The following is a 24049-nucleotide window of genomic DNA, read 5'->3' on the forward strand; positions in this document are numbered from 1 at the left end:
TGGCATATGTGGAAAAGATTCATTATTAGGAGAGACTTCTATAACGAGTTTAGTCTGAGGACTACTGAACCAATCCCCATCATCCATTTACTGTATGGCCCAGAGGTGTCAATCGACCCGGTTGGTCTGATGGGTCCATAGGATTTGAAATTAATGTGTGAGACTTGGGCATAGTAGCTTGATCATTCATAAGGTCTGAAACCGTGTCGGATCATACCCAAACTTTGACACATAATCCGTCGCGAGCTAGATTTGATCATGGTTTAAAATTTCGGTTTCGGTAACCGTTTCGAACCCCACAGAAAACCAAAATTTCGGTCTGAAATTTGGTATTAAGCATTGGAATTTAGGTTTGAAATTTCGAAATTTCGGACCAAAATTCCGAAATTTTGTAGCAATTTTTTTTTTATTAAAAAAATGGCAGTAAAACGAAATTTCAAACCGAAATTCTTAATTTCGATGAATTTCGATTTCGGTTGAAATTTTAAACCATGGATTTGATTGGGTATTGTCAAGTGTATAAAAAAATGCCATTTATTTTGTAAATGAAGGATTGATTATGAAGGGACATTTTCATCTAATAAAGTCCCTAGTCAAAATCAATTTTGCTTCTTTTGAGTGAATTAAGTCTCAAGTTGATTATCTCTCTCATTTTTTATTCCCTTTCGGCTCTTCCCTTAACCCTAAGCCATAATCAATTAAGTATTAGCTTCGGGCATGTTCGTTTGAGATTATGACAACCGATGGTGAGCTCCCAAACTGGTTATTGGACTCAAACTACATTAATTTTGAGTCAAAATTATTTGGACTCAAACTACATTAATTTTGAGTCAAAATTATTTGCACTCAAAATTAATTGGACTCCCTGAACTGATTATTGGACTCAAAATAATGTACTTTGAGTCCAATAATCAGTTTGGGAGCTCACCATCGGTTATCATAATCTCAAACGAACATGGCCTTAACCATAGAAGCTAGATGCTTGTGTGAATTTCAAATTAATTCCTTTGTTTACAAGTATTATTTTACTTCAGTATAAGTTTAGATTGGTCGCATATAAGGAATTGGTTTGACTAAATAACCTACATAGATACGTTATTTATAGTAGACAGGATATGCTAATTTTTTGTAAAATTATAATGTTATGAGAGGAAAGACTTGGGAAACTACGATGGACGATCACATATGCTATTTTTTTGTAAAAACGTACGTTGTTTTTTGAATCCACATACGTTTGAGGGGGCATGTTAGAATATGTGAGATCTCATAGTCAAATTATGTTGAATTGACACTGTTGGAGCACCATGGTGCTAGATTAGGCAAGTGGGTTGAATGGGGTAACCTGGCTAGATTATGTAGCTGGCTTAAATTAGTAATTAGGCTAATCTTAGTAGGTAGGATTTCTAGAATTATATCTTGCCTTGGTTATGTTTATTTCTTTCTATGTTTATCTTGTATGTGTTCTATATAAGCACACATATCCTCTTGTAAATACATCCAAGATTAGTGAAAATCTCCAAAATTCTTCAGATTCGAAATGAATTGAGCCCCTAACGCTAAAAATAACTTAAGATTTGTCATTGAAGATCTTATTTTGATATGAACATAAAATGAATTAGTGGGTGCAACTTGGGCCAGTTTGGGTTGAAACCAACCCGAAATTCTAAACCGTCAACCCAAATCCGACCTGACTCGATTCTCAATCTGATGAAGACCCAACCCGACCCAACTCAAAACATTAATATCTCAACCTGAACCCAACCTGATTTCTCAATTCTGGTCGGGGTCAAAATGACCCAGTTACAGTGATATCTTTCCCCTTAAGTTTTTTTACGTTATGAATAAAGAAATTAGGAAAATAGTTTTTTTTTTTTTTTTTTTTGAAAAAAAGGTCGGGTTTTGACATGGGTCAGGTCAACCCGAACCCGAACCCATTCCGACTGAGGTTCAACTTCATCAACCCGAACCGGAATACGACCCGACTCAAACACAAGCATTTTTTGGGTTGAAGCCGACGGGTTCGGGTAGGATCCGATTCGGATCCGCTAACACCCATTATGGCATTTCAGAGGCAAGAAACTTATCCTAATTACAAAGGGAGGTGAGGCTCTGATCGTGATCTTTTGAAATTCGTGGTTTTTTGTTCGACTCTCAATCTGATCTGGAATTGAAACCCTAAGATGTACGGATTCGAAGCAATGACGTTCAACATACATGGGGGATACCTAGAAGCAATCGTGCGAGGGCACAGATCTGGCCTACTCACCGCTGCAGATTACAACAATCTTTGCCAGTGCGAAACCCTAGATGACATCAAAATGCATCTCTCCGCAACTGAATACGGCACATACCTCCAAAACGGTCTCTCAATCCAATCTCATCTCTATAATTAATCGATTCTGTTTATGATTTGTATTCATCTTTTTGCTATTACTAATCTTTCGATTTGATAATTTTTTTGACATCAATAAAAATACAAAAAGGTGATATTTTTGAAGATTATGGGATTTAAGGGGCGTAAATAACAAAATTTTAGTTTAATTCAACTCAGTGTGTGATATGTAGATGGTAGATCAATATTTTTTATAAATACTCGAGGCGAAGTGTAGCATAAATGTGATCTATGAGTATTGGATAGATGATAGATTTTAAATTATTTACTTGTAGAAATTTTAGTTTTAAATTTTTAGGTGTTTACAGTTTTCTTGGATTTCATTTCCTGTCGAACTGGAGTTGAATTTGCATTATTATATAATTCCAATTATTAGAATTAATGGCACTGTTTACATTGATTTCTCTGGGCAGAGTGTTTCCTGATCTGGTGTATTTTCAGTTAATTCTGATTTAGTTTTTTGCCATTTTTTTCTTTTTCTATTTTTTTCATAGGAAGACTAATTATTGGTCTCATTGTCATTGAATTTTGTCCAAATCCCAGTTAGTGCTTCAGTGGTTATACTATGCATGAGTGCCCGTTAGCCCAAACTTTAGATGGAATTATAAGCTTGCTATGAGCTAACTGACATTGATACATTGGTAGAGATATGACCCAAATTAGGCTGAAGAGGGCATTCAGATGTTTGGGTTTGTCTTCCGTCTCATCAATGGAGATCACCATGTTGTTCCCAAACTGGAAATTGCTTGTTAACAGGACCGCCTTGTCCTGACTTGGACACCACCCAAATGGCAACATTCTAGCAGCCTCTTAAAAATAATGCCAACAATTTATTTTAATGGGGGCTAAAAGAGTATGGGAAGAGAGGATTTCCCTGTATTAGGCCTCAGTAGATGCCAACGGAAGCTTCGTGGCCCTCATTTCTAAGATAATTTTTTTTTAGTGGTAAAAATTCTTTGCTAAGATAATTTATATTAAGGGGCTGTTTGGATACCTGGATTTTAGAATCCAGGTTTTAGTTTGAAGGCGGTGTAAAATTCTGGATTTTACAATCCATTATCCTGGATTTTAAGTTAGAAATCCAGGTTTTATAAATCTCTCCCCCATCCTGAGATTTCTAAAACCTGGAAACACGGCATGATCACCTACTTTCTCACGCTATGAAAAGAAGGGCGTGAAATCAGAAAACAACAGACAGTCCCCTTCTTCTTTTGTCACCCATCAGGATTTTGAAGAAATCCAAGATTTTAAAATATTGACATCCAAACGGCCCCTAAATGTGCTCGACTCTGATACCACCATCAATCTCTTTTGTTCTTGAAGCTCGGGCATTATTGCTTTGAACACTCTTGCTAGAAGAGGCAACTCGATCCAATCACGTGCTTTTCTAGATCAGTATTTGCGGTTGACCTTTCCAACCCAATACTCCCACTCCCCTCCCTCTCTGGCTCTGCACCTAATTTCTGGCAACACCTGTTTTTAATAAAAATGTTCTCTCTCTTTTTTCTTTTTTCTTTTTAGTTTTACTACGCATAACAGAGGGCGAGCCTTGGCGCAACAGTAAGGTTGCTCCATTGTGACCCGGTGGTCATGGGTTCGAGTCACGGAAACAGCCTCTCTGCAAAGCAAGGGTAAGGCTGCGTACATCTAGCTCTCCCCATACCCCGCAATGGCGGGAGCCTCGCGCATTGGGGGGCCGCCTACGTACAACCCATTTTTTCAGTTTTGGAATAGTTGTGTGCAATTTGGATGGATGTATCATGGTATTTTTGGCAAGGTAATGCCCAAAATGTCATCCATGTCCCGGTTGATTGCTGCCCATATGTTTGATTGGACTGGCTGGCTGTTTTTGCTGATGAGAGGACATGATTTTTCCCCATACGATGCCAAAATGAGTTCAGCTATATTCTTATTAAAACTTTGGTTGGTCAACATGCTTATCCATCAAACCAAAGTTCCTTTGAATTTGGACGTCGAACTGCTCACAATGATGAATATCTTAACCAAAATCTGATAACAGCGTGAAATCTATTAGCAATTGCACGGATGCATGCTGGAGAAACCCCATTGCAATGATTTTCCAGCATAAAATGCGAGCTCACACTAGATGAGATGAACATTTCATAGTACCTTAAAAATGTTATGATGGCAATCACATTTCCTATATTGCCTGTTAACCAGAATGAATCTCAAATAGCAAGTCAAACCACTAGTGCTACAGAATCTTGAAATTGTACTAGCTCAAATGCCTATTACTCAATGATTAGGTTATGCTGTGTGTTTTGTATAGGATTCCATGTAGAAACATTTGGACAGTTGACTCCCTCTTCCTACATATCGAATATTGCTGCTTTTGATTTCTTGGGTTTGGCTTGTTTATACATATTGGATTTGTATCTGAACAGTTGATAATGTAGTTATGAGCTGCTTGCAGAGCCTTCTCCACTGCATACAACTACAATTGTGGAGAAATGCACTCTTAAACTAGTCGATGAGTATAAGCACATGTTATGCCAAGCCACAGAGCCATTATCAACCTTTTTAGAGTATATTACGTAAGTGCCACTTCAACTTATCTCTATACACCGTATCTGTGTTTATTTAATTTTAATATTTAGCATTGAGCTAAATTTGTAAGATTATATTTTTGCATCTGATTGTTCGATATACCCTTACGTGGGTGGTTATCAAAACCCTCATCACCCTATGTAAATGGTCGGGGGGTATTTCTTGAGATTGATCCCACATCCAAGGCAGTTAGCGGGTTTGCGAGACTGAGGATCGAGTTAAAGGTGATGATCACACCGCCCTCGACTATCAACCGAATGGTCGAAAATATATGCTATGCAATGGATGTGAGGGACGAGAGAAGAATGTCCATACTTGTCGACTGATTTCGTAGGTGGGTTTCCTTTAGAGGGTCATGATCAGATTGATGAGGGTATGCTTAGTATTGTAGAGGTGCTAGAAGAAGTGTATCGAGAGACATCGGTTCTTCTTGTCGGTTGTTTTTGTGGATTGATCGGGTTGGGTGTGACCTCAGGGATGACAAATGAGGTTTCACTCGTGGAAAGGGGATTCAGGGTTGCTATTAGTTGGAGCTTGGGAGGGGCTAGAGAGCTGGGCATTCAGATCCCTATAAGAAATACGTTGGGGTTGACTGTGAGGCCTAGCCAATGGGCCCATGGCAGAGTAGGAGGACGTTAGGTGAGGAGTTCATTGAAACAGACACATCACCATATTGCCGCGGTAGAGGAGAGGACGAACTGATGGTAGGTTGAGTGGCAACAATAGGGGGACGAAGTGATATGTGAAGGGGTATTTAGGAGGAATTTTAAGATATGAGTCTAGGTGTCTGTTAAGGTTGTCTTCGTTTTTGTATTTTTTCTACCTTTGTGGCTGCTAAGCGGATTCAATCTGTTGAAGGAAATTTGGTTAAGTCTTCTCTCTGCCATTATCTCAGCATCTGGTGTTTGGGCTTCCCCCCAGCTAAAGTCTGGAGGTGCCTCAGTTCCCCCATGAATTGAAGCCTTTTGTTGAAAAACCCTCCTAAAAAAGATGAATACTTGTAACATAGGACCAAAAAGAAGAGATTTTAGCATGTTAATTGATACATCTCACGCATGGAAGTGGAATAATTGACGTGCCACATTTTCATTCGTTGAAGGTTGACACCCGACACTTGGGATGCGCACCTCTCCTCAATAGCTTTGCTATGCAATGGGTGGTAAGATCATTACCTTCTCTCGGTCGGGTGATTGCTCCTTTTGGCAGTAAAGTAGACTCTTATGGAAGGTGGCCTCATACACAATCATTTGATCGTAAAAAGTGAGACGATTTCATAGGACACATTTTTTTGGTTGGGAAGGTCCTGGATACCATTTTCTATAATTAATTGGGTCCGGTGAAGAAAAGAATTTTGGAGTTTGTTGGTAGGAGAAATTATTTGACTTTGGAAACTATCTGTAGTTCTTTCTTTTTCTTTTCTTTTTTCTGTTTTAAGCTTTCTCATAGAGCTTTTGGTTGCTGCTTGTTATTGGAGCCTTCTCGTCCCCTGCTATTTTTTATTGTTGTCTTATAATGAAGTTTTTGTTATCACTAAAAAAAGAGGGTTTTTTTAATGGTGAAAATGTATAGAATCAATCCAAAAACAACAACCTATACCAAGATGGTCTGGGAAGAAAGTAAAAAACAAGCAATACAAAGAGAGACTAGAAATAAATACAATGCAACTTCAAAGAGGAAGTCAATGACCACGAGGTTAGATCTCCCAACACCGCTTTAAGTCAAAGTGTCTACCTCGCGATTTGCAGAGTGGAAAGTATGCTGGAAAGATATGGGATGACCCTCGATCGTATCCAGAATTTACTCTATCTCATCCGCAAACCGCCATGGGTAACCCTTCGATTTTTTTCTTCTCAATCCACTTGATATCGCTGAGGGAATCCCCTTCAACAATCAAGGAATCAAGAAGAGAAGGCTTGCAACAAAGCAATGATTTCCACGTTATTTGAGTTAGCAACCCCAAATTGCCTAGAATAGGACAACCTCACCATGTATTCAACACTACATAAGAAACCACCAATACCGCAGGGCCTAGGTTCCCTAGTATCGAACCATCAAAATTTGAAGAATCCCAGTGGCAAAGGGACCCAATGAGGGGAGCGTCGGGAAAGTGAATGTGCTATGCCTAATTGCATCCTTCGAATACCACAAGAAGTCATTGAATCACTCAAACCTGGGATGGTTGCCGCCCACTGAATAATGATAGAGAAGATCTGATGCTGAACTTGCCTAACTTTCATGTTTGAACCTCTAAAGATCCTGCGATTCCTTTCCTTCTAGATCGTCCACAATACAGCCAGGACAACAAAATACCACAACCTTCGCCTTTCTGTGGGCTAAGGGGCTAAAGACCAAGCCTCAAATAAATCTGCAATATGGCCAGGCAACACCCATAGCACCCCGAAGCGATAAACAAAATGAACTCCAACAAATAACCATCGCAAAGTTATAGTGGATCAATAAGTGATTGATTGACTCCTTTGAGCCGCAAAGTTGCATGCAGTAGAAAGAAATATCTCTGCCCCAGTTATGAAGATGGTCCACTGTTAAAATCTTCTCAAGGCAAATGATCCATTAAAAAGCACACACCATATAATCTTCTCCAGGCATGCCTAGCCGATGATATTGGCAAAGGAGGATGCTGCATTTGCAAGAAGAAGGATCTAACCGGGAACACGCCGCCGGGATTCCAAATCCAAACTCTCTAAGCAGCCTCCATGCTTCTAAGAGACACCAACTCTAGCCAAGACATTAAGGCCGCCAATCCTAAACAGGACAGGGAACTGAAACCTCAAAGGTCTATCCTCACATCATAGGTTGTTCCAAAAGTGAACACAAGACCCCGAACATACTTTATATCTTTTGCCAGTTCTAAATATACCAAGGGAACAAGCGATCTCCCTGAAGTTTGTACGTGTCCAAAGGCTCCCACCCACTAGAGATAGTGCCATATTTTTCAGCAATCACCTCCCTCCAAAGATGACATGTTCCTCTCCAAATCTCCACAACCACCTAGGCAAGTGATCTTTATTGAATATTGATAGCCTTGAGACTACAAATACTCAAATCGCCAACGACTTTGGTTTGCAGATGGATTCCCACCTAAAAAGAAGAGAGATTAGAATCCGAACTTTGATTGTGCCACGTTTGTAGAATTAGGGAAAATTAAATTATTTGTTGCCCTCCTTTTTAGACTTTGGAAAGCCCTAATTATCTCTTGGTTTCTTTCAGGTACGGTCACATGATTGACAATGTTGTCCTTATTGTTACTGGCACCCTGCACGAGAGAGATGTTCAGGAATTGTTAGAGAAATGCCATCCTTTGGGCATGTTTGACAGGTACCATCTCTTACTTTCTGTCATGCTTTGATGTTTTAGCTGTTGGTAAGACCATTAACCTTGTACTTTCTTTTTCTCAGTATTGCTACCCTCGCAGTCGCTCAGAATATGCGCGAGCTTTACAGATTGGTGCTTGTTGACACACCATTGGCACCATATTTCTCAGAATGTATTACTTCTGAGGTACTTATTTGGGATTTCTTCAGAATTACTTTGCAGTTTTCTTTCAATTCCTATCTTGTCAAAATTACTTCGTAATTTTATTTACTTGGCTTTCTTCACTTTAAGTAAGCACCAAGGTGTTATGCAATTTCATTATGTTTGGTAAATAATTTCCAGGAATGAAGGGGATTTTCTTTATGAGTATTCTTTTCTTAGTTATTCCTGATTTGCACTTTATGTAGGACTTGGATGACATGAATATTGAAATTATGAGGAACACACTTTACAAGGCATACCTTGAGGATTTTTATAAGTTCTGCAAGGTATGTGTAGTAACTTCTCCCCCCCCCCCCCCCCTCTTTCTCTCTCTCACTCTCTCAGACACACACACAATTGCTGTTCTCTGGATCTAAAACTATTTTTTGAATAGAAACTAGGTGGTGCAACGGCTGAAATCATGTCTGACCTCCTAGCCTTTGAAGCTGATAGAAGGGCGGTCAATATTACAATAAACAGGTGACTTACTATGGAAAATGAACTGCCACTTTCAGCCATTTGGCCACAGAGGCTGGGCTTCTTCTGTGGACAATGTAATTTTACTCCTTTCCTGGTTTACTTTGTGCAGCATTGGCACCGAACTCACACGAGATGATCGTCGGAAGCTTTACTCTAGTTTTGGTTTACTGTAAGCTTCTAATATTGCCCCTCCTAATATCATCCCTCTTGCTTGTTTATCTCTAGATGTTGCCCAGTTTGGTTTCCAGGTTTTTCTCATAGATGGCATATTTGTGATTCACAGGTATCCCTATGGCCATGAGGAACTTGCTGTATGTGAGGACATTGATCAGGTAAGTTACCCTAGAGGAGTTCAAAGTTGAACTTTGAAGGCTATCAAGTTCTTCTTACATTTCTAGGATATTCATTATTTGAAAGGAACTACCCTTCTTTGAAGAAATCATCTGCAGATAGCTGTGATCCAATGTTAACCTAAACTAGATGGAAGCTCCTTCTAATTGTTACTGCAGTTATGTGAGATTCTGTTAATTGTGGATAGTTCATTTTTTTGTGTGGTTAAACTGGGGGATAGTTCGTTTTGAATGTAAGAAAGTTGAAGATTAACTTTAGGGATATATTCATGACCCTTCAAAATGAAAATTATGTCCGCAAATTTTCGAAATGGTAAGTCTCTCTCTTGTGCTTTACAAGGGTTAAATGTGGACTTTTTGTTTAAACTGAGAGACTATAATATCACGGCGTAACTCGTGGGAAGATCACGAACATGAAAAGATTAACGCTGGTTTTGACCTCATTTCTCTAAATATAGCTTGATGATACATTTAAAATAGTGTGTTCGAGTGATGGGTGGTGTTTTCTGCAATGTCTGTTGTATTTTATCTGTTATTAAACAAAATGCCTAATATTTAAGTTGCCAACTGTTCTAACACGTGCAAACCTCCCTTTTTTTTTTGAATGGTAGAACTTTTATTAGAAAAGAGAAGGGACCAAGGCGGTCCAAACAAAGAGCACAACAGAAAACAACACAGAAATACAAAAGAAAAGCCCCAACATGGGGTGAAGAAAAGGAAAAGGGCTATGGAGGAAGGAAGTCAAACAGTTCCACATCCTCCCTCTCTCTCTCTCTCTCTCTCTCTCTCTCTCTCTCGATATACTCTCCCTTACCCTCCCTAGCTAGCCTATCGCCTAACATGATGATAGGAAACATTAACACCGCCAACCCTATTTTGGAATTCATCTAACACGTGCAAACCTATTTATCATTTTGAAGAAGGTAAGGATTTTTTTTTTTGAGAGGTAACAAAACACTTTATTAATAGCTGCCAGAGAGATACAACAACGGTGACCAGACGTCCCACTAGTGCAATGCTAAAACAGCATACCCATAACCGCATATCCCCATTACGAAACTCACATTACAGCTGCTATCATACCGACCAAAATACCGAATGATTCAAGCTGACCAAACAGAGATGGGTCAGAAATGCTGAGAAACAAGAGCAACTTTCTTTGATTCAGAGCCACAAAGATAGTTAAGACAGCCCTGTCTCTGAAAGAGCCCGTGAGAAAATAGTCCCAAATAGATTACTGACATCAAGCTTTTGTTATCATCTGATTGGAGCACAATATTGTCCCTGCCTGCTCCATCCTTAGCCAACGTGTCTGCCTCCTTATTCGCCGAGCAACTTCTATGCTGAACTTTCGATGAGATCCACTCGACAATTTCTTGGATTTCATCAATTACTCCCGCGATCTTCCAAGGTCTGACTGATTTGTGCGTGGCCATGATTTCATGGATTTAAATTTCGGTTTCGGTGACCAAAACCGTTTTTTTTTTTTTTTCAAATTTCGGTCATTCGGAGGAAATTTTTAAAATTTGGTCAAAATGACCAAATTTTGGCCGAAATCCAAACTGAAATCTGAAAATTCCGAAATTTCGGATTTCGGCCGAAATTTAAAACAATGCATGATATAACATTGGTTGAATAGCCTTCTATGATCAAAGGGTTGGATCCATTGGATGCAAACCACTTCAAGCCCCATAGCAACACCCTTGCTTCTACCTCATTTGCCTCTCTTTCTCACACACACACACATGCTGGTCATGAATAAGAAAGTAGTTTTCGCCCAGTTGAGTCCCTGAAAAGCCTAACTATGCCCGCCATACCTAGATTTCCTTTAGAGCTGCCATCAAAATTTAATTTTACCCAACCGAGGGGAGGAGATGTTCACCTTGGGGCTATTTCCCTTTTTCCTCATTTTCATGCATTACCACTTTCCAATTTCTAAGGATTTCCCCGACACTGTAACTTGCAGACTCTTTGCAAATACTACATTGTAGAAGATCCATCTTGATATTTAGTGCAATCTTGTTCCAGCTTTTCTCTTTCTCCTTTAAGATCCAGTTATTCCTTTCTTTACAAATATGCAACATCATTGCAAAAGGTACTAGCTCGGTAGCTCCCACATTGCTCGGCCCAACTCGTCAAACGGGCACCAACCCCAGTCCAAGAAGATGTCTTTTATCGAGCCTTGGAATGACTACGAGACTCCAAAACTTTTAATAGTGCTCATCCATAAGCGGTACGAGAAGGGGCAATGTACCAATAGATGTTCCTATGATTCTTCATTCCTTTTGCACTGAACACACCAACTTGCAAGCCGTACTTTTCTTCTTTTCAATTTATCAGACTTGTTAACTTTCTTTTTTGCTACCGACCAAGCTTAAGCGGTTACCCTAAGTGGAGCTCGGGATTGCAACACTTTTGCACACTTGGAATCTGGCCTAGGAAGTGACGCCAACATGTAGAGAAAAGTACAAACAGAGATAGGCTCGGAAATGCATGGCACAACTTGGACTTCCTAGCCAAAGGTCTACCAAAAACCTTGTCTCATCACCTCTCCCCACTCTGAACCTAACTAAGGGCTCGTAATCCCACCTGGACTCACACACTGACTTCCATGCTCCTGAGCCTTTTTCCAAACTAGGATTACTACTTTCTCACCCACCCCAGCCCACCCCACCCGTACCCATACTTGTCCTCTATAATTTGGTGCCATATTGCACTCTTCTCTTCTCCATGCCCCCATAGCCACTTTCCCAAGTGCGCCTTATTTCTTAATTTAATGTTTCCAATTCCCACTCCACCATATTTCTTTAGTCTGCAAACCACCATATTTCCAATTCATCAAATGTTTAGGCTTTTTCTTTCCTTCCCCTCCCCTTAGAAAATCCCTTTGTAACTTTTCAATCCTTTTTGATACCTTCGTCGGAATTCTATACAGGTACAAGAAATAAACTGGCAAGTTGGATAGCGCCACCTTTGTCAACGTTATTCTTCCAGTAAACGATAGGTAGTGTTTCTTCTATGAGGCTAACTTTCTCTCCATTCTTTCGACAACCGGATCCCAAAGTGCCACTTTTGGTATTTGATACCCAAGGGAAGGCCCAGGCACGTAATCGGCAAGTTCTATTTTTTGCACCCAAGGATATGTGCAAACTCCCTTGCTTCCTCTGCCTGCATGTTTATTCCTGCGAGAGCTTTTTGCAAGTTTATCTTTAGGCCGGACACCAACTCAATCCATGTAAAGATTCTTTTCAAGTTTCTTACAAACTTCTTTCCCTCCAAGAAAATTAGTGTGACATCTGTAAAGTGAAGGTGAGACACTGGGTGTTCATTCCTGCTAGGTTTCAAGCATCTAATGAAGCCTAATCTTCCGCCTTTAACATTAACATGCTTTATGCTTCTGCAGCCATGATGAATAAATAGGGCGATATAGGATCCCCTTGCCTTATAACTCTTGAGCTTCCTAAAAAAAACCCATTGGTCCTCCCAGGAATTGAGAATGAAGATGTGGCTATACGTTCATAATTCCCCATTTGGCATCCCTCTTATTTGTGTCAAATACCTCATTCGCAATAAGAACTCCATCTTGAATATGTCTTTCCGAGACAAAAATGCCTTGAAATTTTGAAATAATATTCCCCATCACTACCTTAACTCTCCTAGATAGAACCTTGGCCAATATTTTGTACATGCTATGCACCAAGCTAATTGGTCAGAAGTCCTTCAACTCCTATGCACCTTCCTTTTTTTGAACTAGTGTGATGAAAGTGGTATTGATCTTTTTCCCCAATCTCCCTCTTTGATGGAACTCATTTATGAATTCCAGTACCTCGTTCATAGTGAGATCCCAGTACCTTTGATAGAAGGCCACATGATAACCATCGGGACCATGCGCCTTATCCTTTTTTATGCTCTGGATTGCTAGCCACTCTTCATCCTCTGTAAAAACCTTCTCTAGCCACTCTCACTGCTCATGACAGATTCTTTTGTGTGGAAGTCAATTCATCCTCGGCCTCCACTCTTCTTCTGACAAATACAGCTCAATCGATAAATAAATTTTTTATTCTTTCCTTGTCCTCTATCTGGACATCTCCTACACTCAAAGAGCTAATGGAGTTAATTTGCCTTCGAGCTCTTGCAATCATGTGGAAGTATTTGGTATTTTATCGCCTTCTTTAAGCCAAATGGCCCAAGATATTTGTCTCCAACTTATTTCTTCTAGTCTTCGCGATTGTCCGTACTCCAGCTTCAGAGACATTCTCTCCAATTTTTCCTGTGTCAGATGGTGGACCTCCTCGTCTTTGTCCATATGGTTTCATTTCATGCAACACTTGCCCTTTTCTAAATCGCTTTTCTTCCTCCTCTGTCTTGTGCTACTCTTATTTTTGCCAGCTTCAATTTTTAATTCAATATAAAGGCTTTCCACCCAATCACCCTTAGTTCCTCCCACCACTTTTTGACTCTATCTTCAAAACCGGGTGCCTCACATAGTGCTAGGTGAAATTTTGAGGGCAGTCAGGAATGCACCTTTTTTTTTCCGTGACCTTTAATTTGTGATAAGCTGGAATTTAACCAACAATGTTAGCGTTCCTATTCTCATATTATAACCAAAAGAGCACAGAGCTTGATGCTATATGTGTCCTCAGTCTTATATATTTGAAAAGTTTGTTCTGGGCTAAGTGGGTTATGCTTTGCTTGTCTTTTCTGTTCCTTTTTTTCTCTTCTCCGGATTCATACTTTTTGGATATTGTCGTTAAGATTTATCCTGTTATTTTAATTGCCTCACACTTGTTTATGTCGTCGTGCCTGTGTCTATTGCTGAAGTAACTGCTCCTTCTAATGGATGTTGTAGGTTCGAGGTGCCATGGAGAAATATCCCCCATATCAGTCTATTTTTGCCAAGATATCCTATGGAGAGAGCCAGATGCTGGACAAGGCTTTCTATGAGGAGGAGGTGAAAAGGCTTTGTTTGGCATTTGAGCAGCAGGTATGTATGTATGATATATCTGATATAAAGTTTCCAAATCTTTGCTTAGGAGGTAGAAACTGATCATCACACTCGATTGTATGAGATGTGAGTTGTAGAATGTGTTTCATGATCTTTTGAGTATGTTAATTAGAGCTGTGAGTTCATGATGATTTTATTCAGTGTCAAAATATCATTCTTAGCAGCTCAACACCCCTCCCCCCCCCCACCCACACACACACACAACAACAACAACAACCCAACCCACGCGCACCCACCTTATTGTAGTTTATGATGTTCTTTCTCAATAAACTTTTCGGTACCTACCACTAAAATAGGTAGTTCAGACCAAGCTTGCTAGAGCGGGAATCGAAACGGGAATCGAAAGCGGGAATCGAAGGCTCCCAGGGAAGAATCCTGCTTCCTTGGTTCAGACCAAGGAAGAGGGAATTTTTTTAAAAAAATGGGGAATCTCGATTCCCCAAAAATCGATTCGGAAACGGAATCTTCACGATTCCCGCTCTATGGGAAATTCGATTCCCACTCTATGGGAAACGCGTATCCTACTCTATGGGAAGCGTGTTTCCTATCTACCCTCCTTATCTCTTGCTAGTCCTCTTCTCTTCCTCTTCTTAGTATTTACATGTAAAGTCATTTAAGCTCTTAAGATTTACAAGCATTCAAAAAAAAAAAGAAAAAAAGTTCTTAATATTTACATCTAAATAAGGGAATAACCCCCATTTGAATCTATTAAAAATAGTTTCAAGACCCAAATCTAAAAGGATAAAAGTCAACTTTCTAGTTTTAGTACAAAATTTGAAAAAAATGGGTCGGGTCAAAATCTTAACTTCCAAACGATGGGTATTTTTCCAATTTTAAAAATTCATAAATTCTTTTATGTCCAAATACTATTAAATCTCAAAAGTCTGGTAAAAAAAATCTCATAATTTGGTTTCAAATTTTTTTTCTTCTTGCAAGGCAAATGGTTAACAGATTGGTCAACACAAGCATTTCAGCTGATAGTGATTTTCTTTTAAGTAAATGTTGGATCTTTTAATAAAAAGTATTTTTTTAAAAAAGCTTTAGTTCATATATCGCAGGCGATTCGTTGCATATGGGGTTTGGGGGTATTCGTTCACCAGACTCTTTTCTCTTTAAGGAAGTTCTTTTTTTAACAGTTCGTGTCAGGCATTCTTCCGATTCTGATACCGGAATTGGAATGGAAAGGCAATGGAGTTCCCTTTCTTGCTAAACCGGCTGGGTTAAACAACTTCGGACTCGCTTTCAATCAGTGGTGACGGGAAGACAAGCTTACGTGGATCCTCAACCTAGTACCAGACATACGTCTATTTGTTATACTTTTTAGTAATTTTTTATTTTTTAATTTTTTTTTTAAATACTTAACTATTAAAAAAAATTCTCCAACCCTTACGCTTCCCGCTTCCCACCTTCCTGAGAGCCATCGCTTCCCGCTCTGGCAACCTTGGCTCAGACGCCACGAGTCATAAATTTGCCTCCTTATAGATAAGATGCCCACATTGTAAGGTTAGTGCAGGTTTTTTGTGGCATAATGTGCTAAGGTCTCTATGGAGACATAAAAATAGCTGGTTTGTCCGTGCCACTGGTAAAAGCATATATTAGTATCTAACCACTCTAGAAAGCTCTGATTATAACATAACTACTAGAGTGGATCTGCTGGATTACAATGATGTGAAAAACCGTTTCTTTCTCTTTTGCGCTCTTGATTTGACAACGGAACATTTTTTTAACATGCAGTTTCATTATGGGGTTTTCTTTGCATACATGAGATTGAGGGAGCAGGAGATTAGGAACTTGATGTGGATCTCCGAATGTGTGGCACAGAACCAGAAATCAAGGGTTCATGACAGCGTCGTATTCATATTCTAGGTATTTATTTGATTTCAGCCCGGAAGACCTGTGCAAAGGTCAGTTCTGCTTTCTTGCACTTGCGGCTTGCATAGCTAATAATGTATTTTTAATCTGGATATTTAAGGGGAGAACATGTTGTACCAGAATCTGTATGTTTTGATTGAATATTTCTGATCTCTAAAAATGCAGTGAATTTTGCATCTTGATCTGTCAAATGCAGTGGTTGTGCTAAAAAACCATGGTAGATATTGTGGTTGCAACTTAATGTGGTTGAGACAGTACATTTATATATACAACTTGAGGCCCACACTTTGCAATCTTAATGATTTAGCATTTTCTATCATTTTCATCTTTAGGTTAGTAAGTTCATTGCCGGCCCCAACTAGTTTGGGACAAAGGCTTAGTTGAGTTGAGTTGAGTTGAGTTGAGGTTAGCAAGTTCAATCTACACACACAAGTCTTCTGCATTAACAGTAGATCAGTTTTATTACAAAATAATACGTTATAATGCCTTCCTAATTGTCTGTGGTATGCTTTCCTCGTCATATAATGGATACTTGGGAGGGAAGTTGCCATTTGGTCTGGGGTACCCTTACATGATATTAGACCTTTTAGCAAGTTATGTGGTCTAATCAGGCCAACTTTTTATCACCTTTTTTCTTACAGTAAGATCAAGATCTGAAGTGGCAGTAAATCACTACATGGAGAGTTTTACACTGGATCACTGCCCCGTAAAATGGGCTCAATCTTCATGAAGGTTATTCAATCGTCACACACTATAGCTGTAGAATGAAAAAATACTCTTGATGGGAATTTATTGGGAAACAGCGGATCGCACAACAGATGTCCAGAAAATTCTTTTGTAGAAAAGTAATTGCATGAAAGGCAATGTTCCAGCTGTTTGGTATGATTCGGTAAGTTATCTCTCTATTGTTTTCTAGAAAACTGATCCCCTGAAAGGAAAGGTTATAGCAGTTTGGTATGATTGGGCAATTTCTCTCCCTCCCTTTCTCTCTTTCGTGGTATTTACTCTCAAACGTAGAATTTCTCTTCCAGTCGGAATTCTGATTATGCATTTGAATTTTTGTACCTTAGTAAATTTCAGATTACCCATTTGAGATTTTGGACCTTGCTAAGTTAAAATAAGGATACGAATGCCCATGGTTTGTGGAGACTTTCGAGATCAATGTGGACTGCTGACCTTTTATTTTTCCAATTGTACATTTGAAGGGCACAAATTAGAGGGTAAGATCATTTGGTAGGAATTCTTCTCTGAATTCTATACTGATGCAGTGATTCTGCCTCGCCTTGTAGATGAAATTATCTGAAAACCTCTCCAACAAACATTTCTAACCACTGTTTGAAAGCTCTCCAACTCAATCACCGATTCTCCAGTCTACTTGATTTTACCTTGGCTGAGCTCTTGTTTGGATCCGAGTTTTACCATACGATTTCAATCAAATGCTCTGACTCGCACAAGTTAATAAAACGTTGGCCATGTCACTCATTGACTCACCCGAATCTACTACTTTTTACCTTGGCCGAGTTTTCTTCTAGGTCCAAGTTTTTAAATAGTTTCTAATCATCTTATCATAAATCATAAAACTGAAATCTTGAATCTTGTTCATTTTTCCTAACCCCCAATTGGATTGTTGGGATCATCGAACAAGTATGGTTTTCAAGTACCCAGTTTCTTAGTTGATATCATGCAAAGTGTGCTTTGTCCCAGTCTTTACCATACATATGAACATGTGCTAATATATTTTAATTTAAAATTGCTTGTAACAAATTAACTGTTGTTCCATTTTTGTAGTTATTGTGAGTTACTTTAAATTTGCAAAAAATCAAGGGAGAAAATTGGATTGTGCAGCAGACAACAGAAAGATTGTTGCCTACAAAACTCATTATATTTTGAAGAACAAAGAAATTCAGGGCATGAAATGTTTCATGTAATGATCTCAAGGTCTCGATTGTCTTCGGCTGCAGATTTCTTCAGGCGATCAACGGCGTTATCTACCTACAAGAGAAAATCATCGATGGTGATTATTTAGTGAAATCCAACTAAACAATGAAGAGAAATGAGATCAAGTGACTAGGTTAAATGAGAGTACCTCTTGATTCCAGTTTGCCCTAACTGTCAAAACAATGAGAGTTACAGTCTGCAGAAAAACTCCAAAAATCATCCCCCACCATATCCCCTGGAGAGAAGCCAACCAGGCAGTCAAAGATAGAAGAAATATACTGAAAAAATGTAGGATGAGAGAGAGGGGTTGTTGTTGGGGAGCTTACAGCAACTCCTAGACTTGTTTTGAAGCCAAGAACACATCCAATGGGGAGTCCAATAATATAGTAAGTGCTTAGATTAACATAGGCCACTAGAGCTTGCCATCCACACCCAATGGCCACACCTGCAATCTCATGACCCACGACCAGAATCTTCATTAACCAGCATTTCTTCTTGGATGAAAAAATAACAGACCCACAAAAAAAAGGTAAAATAACACTAAAACCAATCAGGCAACCTAAATATATGGCTAATTATCCGTTTATTGTATAGATTAGGGCACACAACGCATCCTATACATAGAATGTGCATCTCACCTGAAAGGATAGGTTGAATTCCATTCAAGAACACCGAGATCGAGAGCAGCGGAGTTAGATTTGAGACTGCCTTAATAACCTCAGTATTGCTAGTAAAAGCCTTGCTTAACGGCGTCCGACATATCAAAACGACTATGCTGAAGATTAAGCTAATGACAATGGAAGTCGTGACCACGACAATCACTGATAATCTTGCGACTCTCGGATGAGCAGCTCCAAGTTCATTTCCGACTCGAATACTGAAAGTCGAATTCAGAGAAGAGTAAAAGAAATGGAAATTAAATTAGAATTGTTTTAAGTATATATAGCTTAAGGAAATTACTTAAGTCTTCTACTAACATAGGGATAAATGTATATGGAAATGGGCTGTAATTACCTACCTGGCTGCGGTGCTGAGGCCCAACATAAACATCATATCCCAGTTCAAGTAATTCATGCTGAGAAGTATCATAACAGCCAAAAAGAAAAAATATGAGCACCCAGTATAGAGAATTATTACGATAAGATTATTAGACGATTTTGTCATGTATACTGATCTTAAAAAAATAAATGGAACTTGCATAATTACCATATAGAAATAGAATCAAGTGCGATTTCTGGATTAGAGAGGAGGCCTGATATAAGAACAAGCCCTTGGAAGTACCATATCTCCAAGCTGTAGCAAACATGATCAGGAGAAAATACACTAGTCTTGGTCTTAATATATATATATATATATATATATATATATATATATATATATATATATATATATAGAGAGAGAGAGAGAGAGAGAGAGAGAGAGAGAGAGAGAGAGAGAGAGAGATGCAGCATACCATAGCATAAAAGCAGATGCAACTGTTAGCTTGAGATAAGGCCATAAGCCAGTAAAGGCCTTGGCAGAGAACCCTGTCCAAGTTTCCTTGCAAGAAGGGCTGAGGAGTATGTAAGCCCCAGTTAGGATTACCAAGAGCCACCAGGAGAAGCTCAATGTAAGAGAAGCCCCAAGCAGTCCATAGTTCAAAACAAACACAGCCAACCATGTGAGAAGGCAATGTACTAAGAAGATCCCCACTGCTATGTAAGCTAAGGGGTTTACAATGTTCTGGGCCTGGAGGAACCTCTGCATCGGGCAATTCAGGGCGAAGGCATAGAGCTGAGGGAGTAGACCACGTGCAAATATCTGGCCTTCAGCAGCTATGTCGTCCGCTTGCCCAATTGCTCGAAGCACTGAGCCCGAGTACCAGTAGAGGAAAGAGAGAAAAAATGCAGCTCCTACGTGTAGGATCATGGCCTTTTGGCAGATGACACCGAGCGCACTGTACTTTCTCCCTCCATAGGCTTGACCACAAACAGTCTGCACTGCACTAGCCATGCCCAACTGAAAAGAAGCAAGAGTAAGGGAACAATGTAATTGTGTATGGGAGAGAGAAAAAGATGATAAAGAGATTAGACTAGAAAATCACAAGGATTAGTTACGTAGACTGAGTAATATAGGATCTCTATATGGTGCGGTCAACATTAATTTCCTAGTGATCGGAACACTAGAGTCCGAGCATTAAGGGACAAGGGACCAGTTAATTGATTAATCACCCATCACAACTGTAACTATAGTTATGCCCTGGTTCTAAATCGTCCATGAAGTGGGACATACTACAAATGGTTCATGTTGAAACGAGGCCTATCAGAGCAACCTACCTAACTAAAGCAATAGCCTTAGAGTATCTGTGCATATCATATGAATAGGGATTATATGAAGCATAATCAAGAACTAGAGGAAAAGAATAAGGATAAAACTTTTGATCTGGATAGTGTTGCATAATGTTGCAGTTGAGAGCTCCGAAGGTGATGCCGATTTAATATTAGTATCTGAGTATGTAAAACACTTAGCTGAGACCGTGATATTGGATTCAGAGTGTTCTTATCACATATGTCCATATGAGGATTAGTTTGACACACACCAACCTAATGAAGGAATTGTTCTAATGAAAAATGATGCAGCATGTAAGACAGTTGGGATAAGCACCATTAGAATCAAGATTTTGATGGGATGGTAATAACTATCTGATGTGAGACACATCTTGAATTTGAAGAAAAATCTAGTTTTCCTGAGGACCATAGATGGAAATGAGTGCAGCTTCATGGCAATAGGGGACCTCATAGTATCAAAGAGAGTTGTTATGAAGGAAAAGAGAGAAGACAACTTGTATAGGTTACTACTTTATTTTCTTTATTGATAATTACTCTAGGAAGGGATTGGTCTATTTCACGAAGCATAAGTCACACATTCACAAAATTTATGCAGTGGAAAGTAAGTATGGACATGGAGAAGCAGATAAGAAAATTAAGTAATGTTCTTGAGAACAGACAACGGGTTGGAATTTAAGAATAGTGAATTCAATTCAACAAACTCTGCGAGTATGAAAGAATTATGTGGCATTTCACTACACCAATTTCTCATGAGTTTTCCAGATTTTGTGTTCAATGAGCTATGTCACAAATGCGGTTCTCAGGAATTTCTCAGCAAGGGAAAATCTCGGGATATATTAATTTTTATTAATTTTTTTGGGTTTATATCGGGAAATAAACGGTAAAATTAAAATTATTTAAAAAATATAAAAAAATATTAAATTTAAGAAAAAAATATAAAATAAAAATACCGTAAAAATATTGGGATAATATTGCGATATTATCAGGATATTTTATGATTAAAACAAAAATAGCGCTATATTTTTAAAATCTGGGGATTAGTTCGAGATTTTGTTGTTTGATCAAAATCTCACGATAAAAACACTATATTTTGAAAATATAAGAGATATTTGTGGCATAGTCAATGAGAACCACAAGGGGAAAGGAAACAAGAGTAAGAAATATCATGATGAGAGCATTCCTGCAGACGAACCTACGACAGAGGAAGAGCTAGGTAATGTAGAGCCAGATGTTCAGTAAATTGAGGTTATTACCACACCGCAATTCTCCCGTGAGACACCAGCTAGCACCATCTAGGATCAGCTGAGGCAACAAAGGAGTCTTGTCACATGTAGAATAAAGTAGAACACTGCACCTGTTAAGTTTAGTTTTGAAGTTATGACATCTTTTGTTCTTTGACCGAGAGGTCGGGGGTTCAATCCCAGCTTACCTACCAAAAGAAAGGTTTAGTTTTGAAGATATGACATCTTTTGCAATGGTTGTTGGCATGAGTGGCCCTTCTACTTTCAGGATGCTATCAGCGGTGTAAAGCCTAAAAGAGAGATAATACCTATGATGAATGAGATGGAATCCCTCAAGAATAATATCACTTGGGAGCTTTATAAAAAGCCTAAGAACGGGAAAATGGTACCAGAGCAAAAGGTTACAGGGTTAGCCAGAGGAAGAAGAAGAGCCATGTATTTTTTAGCTATTTTATATGTAGGCGGAGTTTGATTGCAATTCTATTCATTTTGGTGTTTAGAAATGAGGAGGTGATTTAGGACCAAGATGATTCGATGATGTGTGTAGCCTGTACTTTTGAAGGCTAATAAATGGTTGAGGGCAAACAGGTTGAGACACCAAAAAAAAAAAAAAAAAAAAACCTTTATGTGGTTTGGAAATAAGTCAATGTGTTGGAATTCAATGTGAGTGGACTCTTTCTTATAGTGTCCTAATAGAGAGAGAGAGAGAGAGAGAGAGAGAGAGAGAGAGAGAGAGAGAGAGAGAGAGAGAGAGCTAGGGCGCCCCCCAAGACTTTCTTTTGAGGTAAAATGGGTGTCTTAAAATCTGTTTTACGCCCATATTAGGTTGAAATTGTTGAAGAAATGGTGGTGAGAAGTTCGCGCGTTACAACCTGAAATGCCATTGGATTTAGCAAGTCAATTGTGTTGGCTGCGAGTAGGGCTGCAACTCGGGTCGGGCGGGTCGGGTTTTGGAGAACCCAACCCTACCCGAGAAATATCTCGGGTTGGGTCGGGTCAGGTTTTTTTTCGGAAAACCCACGATTTCCAAACCCGGCCCTACCCATGATAAATCTCGGGTCGGGTTTTTTCACGTTGACGCAATTTTTTAAGGAAAATTCTTGTTTGGCAAGGCAACTCAACTCATAGAAGTAGAAATTACACTCAGAGTACACTTGAATCAAACAATGATGTAATTACACTCACATTATACTTGAATCAAACAATGTTGTAATTACAATCAAACAATGCTGAATCAAACACTTGAATCAACTCAACTCATAGAAGCAAAAATTACACTCACATACAATAACAGTGGGTGTGTGGGTTTTCACTTTTAACTTTTAACTAACAATAGAAAAAAATGTACATACTATAACTTATGTAACTCGGGTCGGGTCGGGTTGAGCCCCTTCAAACCCGGCTCGACCCGAAACCCATGAAACCTGAACCCAACCCAGGCTATTTTCGGGTCGGGTCGATGCGGGTCGGGTAAAACCCGGCTCGAGTTGCAGCCCTAGCTGCGAGACAGTCCCCTTAGTTAAAAATAAAAGCTTTTGATTTTAAAACTTATTTTTCAAAATCACTTTATTTTGGAAATATCTAACAAAAATTCTTTCGACAATGGCACCTAATGACTTGGGAGAAAAACAAATAAAAAGAAAAGAGGAAAGAGGCATACCATTATCCCATATGCGAGACCTTGAATCCCCACATTGGCTATGGAGGCTCCTGCTAACTCTAGAGCCCCAAGATGCCCAACAAACATTTGTGTCACAAGACTCAACATGAAATTGAAAATCGAGACAATGATCGAAGCACCAGACAGGAGCCATAAGAGCTTAGACTCCCAAGTGGCGGTCCTAGCCACCCAACCGCATTGCAACGGCTGTGTCTCAAGAAGCTCTTCGACCACATCTGACGGCTCGCCTGCAATTGACCCGTGCAGAATCAACGGCTCAGATATCGTCTCCCCCATATTATTTCTATGTGTGTTACTTGCTGTTAAGGTCCTACTAGTTTTATAGTTTTATGATGTGATATGGTTAATAGGAGGGTAGTTGTACAAGAAGGGTTTATGAAGCACACTAATATCTACCCTTCTTAGCCTTGTTAGACTTGCACCTAACCAACCGGTTTGTGTAAGCCGAGAAAAGTAGCTGAGGCTAACAGGCGGAAAATGTGCTAGGTCATATATGCATATTTTCCCCCAAAATGATATTTCTACCCCCTTTAGTCTGTCTTTTCTCCAAATGTGACTTCATTCCCTAACTACTCATGCTTAAATCTTGCAATTGAGCTAAAGTTCCTTTTTCCAATGAACGCTTGAATTATAGTCCTCCTTTGAACTAAATATTGACTTA

At 39.2% G+C, this 24049-nt stretch overlaps 2 protein-coding genes across 2 annotated transcripts; one reads left to right on the forward strand and one right to left on the reverse strand.

Moving 5' to 3' along the window:
• The first annotated feature begins 1986 nt into the window (after positions 1-1986).
• On the forward strand, positions 1987-16377 carry LOC143854208 (V-type proton ATPase subunit d1). Its single transcript, XM_077364058.1, has 10 exons — positions 1987-2361; positions 4827-4947; positions 8189-8296; positions 8377-8479; positions 8701-8781; positions 8889-8974; positions 9084-9143; positions 9258-9306; positions 14174-14308; positions 16064-16377. The coding sequence occupies exons 1-10, from the start codon at positions 2181-2183 to the stop codon at positions 16193-16195; spliced, it is 1056 nt and encodes a 351-aa protein (XP_077220173.1). The 5' UTR covers positions 1987-2180; the 3' UTR covers positions 16196-16377.
• A 1605-nt stretch (positions 16378-17982) lies between these two features.
• On the reverse strand, positions 17983-23706 carry LOC143854929 (protein DETOXIFICATION 41-like). The gene is made up of 8 exons (XM_077365066.1): positions 23368-23706; positions 19593-20137; positions 19346-19432; positions 19158-19214; positions 18778-19016; positions 18466-18584; positions 18288-18374; positions 17983-18193 (listed from the first exon to the last, which is right to left on the reverse strand). The coding sequence occupies exons 1-8, from the start codon at positions 23662-23664 to the stop codon at positions 18122-18124; spliced, it is 1503 nt and encodes a 500-aa protein (XP_077221181.1). The 5' UTR covers positions 23665-23706; the 3' UTR covers positions 17983-18121.
• Positions 23707-24049: the final 343 nt, after the last annotated feature.

The sequence above is a fragment of the Tasmannia lanceolata genome, unplaced genomic scaffold (assembly GCF_043159265.1).
Source record: "Tasmannia lanceolata isolate RefF3 unplaced genomic scaffold, GAP_Taslan_0.1 ptg000020l, whole genome shotgun sequence".
NCBI lineage: Eukaryota > Viridiplantae > Streptophyta > Magnoliopsida > Canellales > Winteraceae > Tasmannia > Tasmannia lanceolata.

Excerpts from the sequence above, each read along its gene's own strand:
- LOC143854208 (XM_077364058.1), top strand. The coding sequence starts at position 2,181 with ATGTACGGATTCGAAGCAATGACGTTCAACATACATGGGGGATACCTA. Across the intron at positions 8,297-8,376 it reads CCTTTGGGCATGTTTGACAG|TATTGCTACCCTCGCAGTCG; the intron begins GTACCATCTCTT and ends TCTTTTTCTCAG. Across the intron at positions 9,307-14,173 it reads TATGTGAGGACATTGATCAG|GTTCGAGGTGCCATGGAGAA; the intron begins GTAAGTTACCCT and ends TGGATGTTGTAG.
- LOC143854929 (XM_077365066.1), bottom strand. The coding sequence starts at position 23,664 with ATGGGGGAGACGATATCTGAGCCGTTGATTCTGCACGGGTCAATTGCA. Across the intron at positions 19,215-19,345 it reads CTTGATTCTATTTCTATATG|CATGAATTACTTGAACTGGG; the intron begins GTAATTATGCAA and ends GATACTTCTCAG. Across the intron at positions 19,017-19,157 it reads GGCCTCAGCACCGCAGCCAG|TATTCGAGTCGGAAATGAAC; the intron begins GTAGGTAATTAC and ends TTCGACTTTCAG.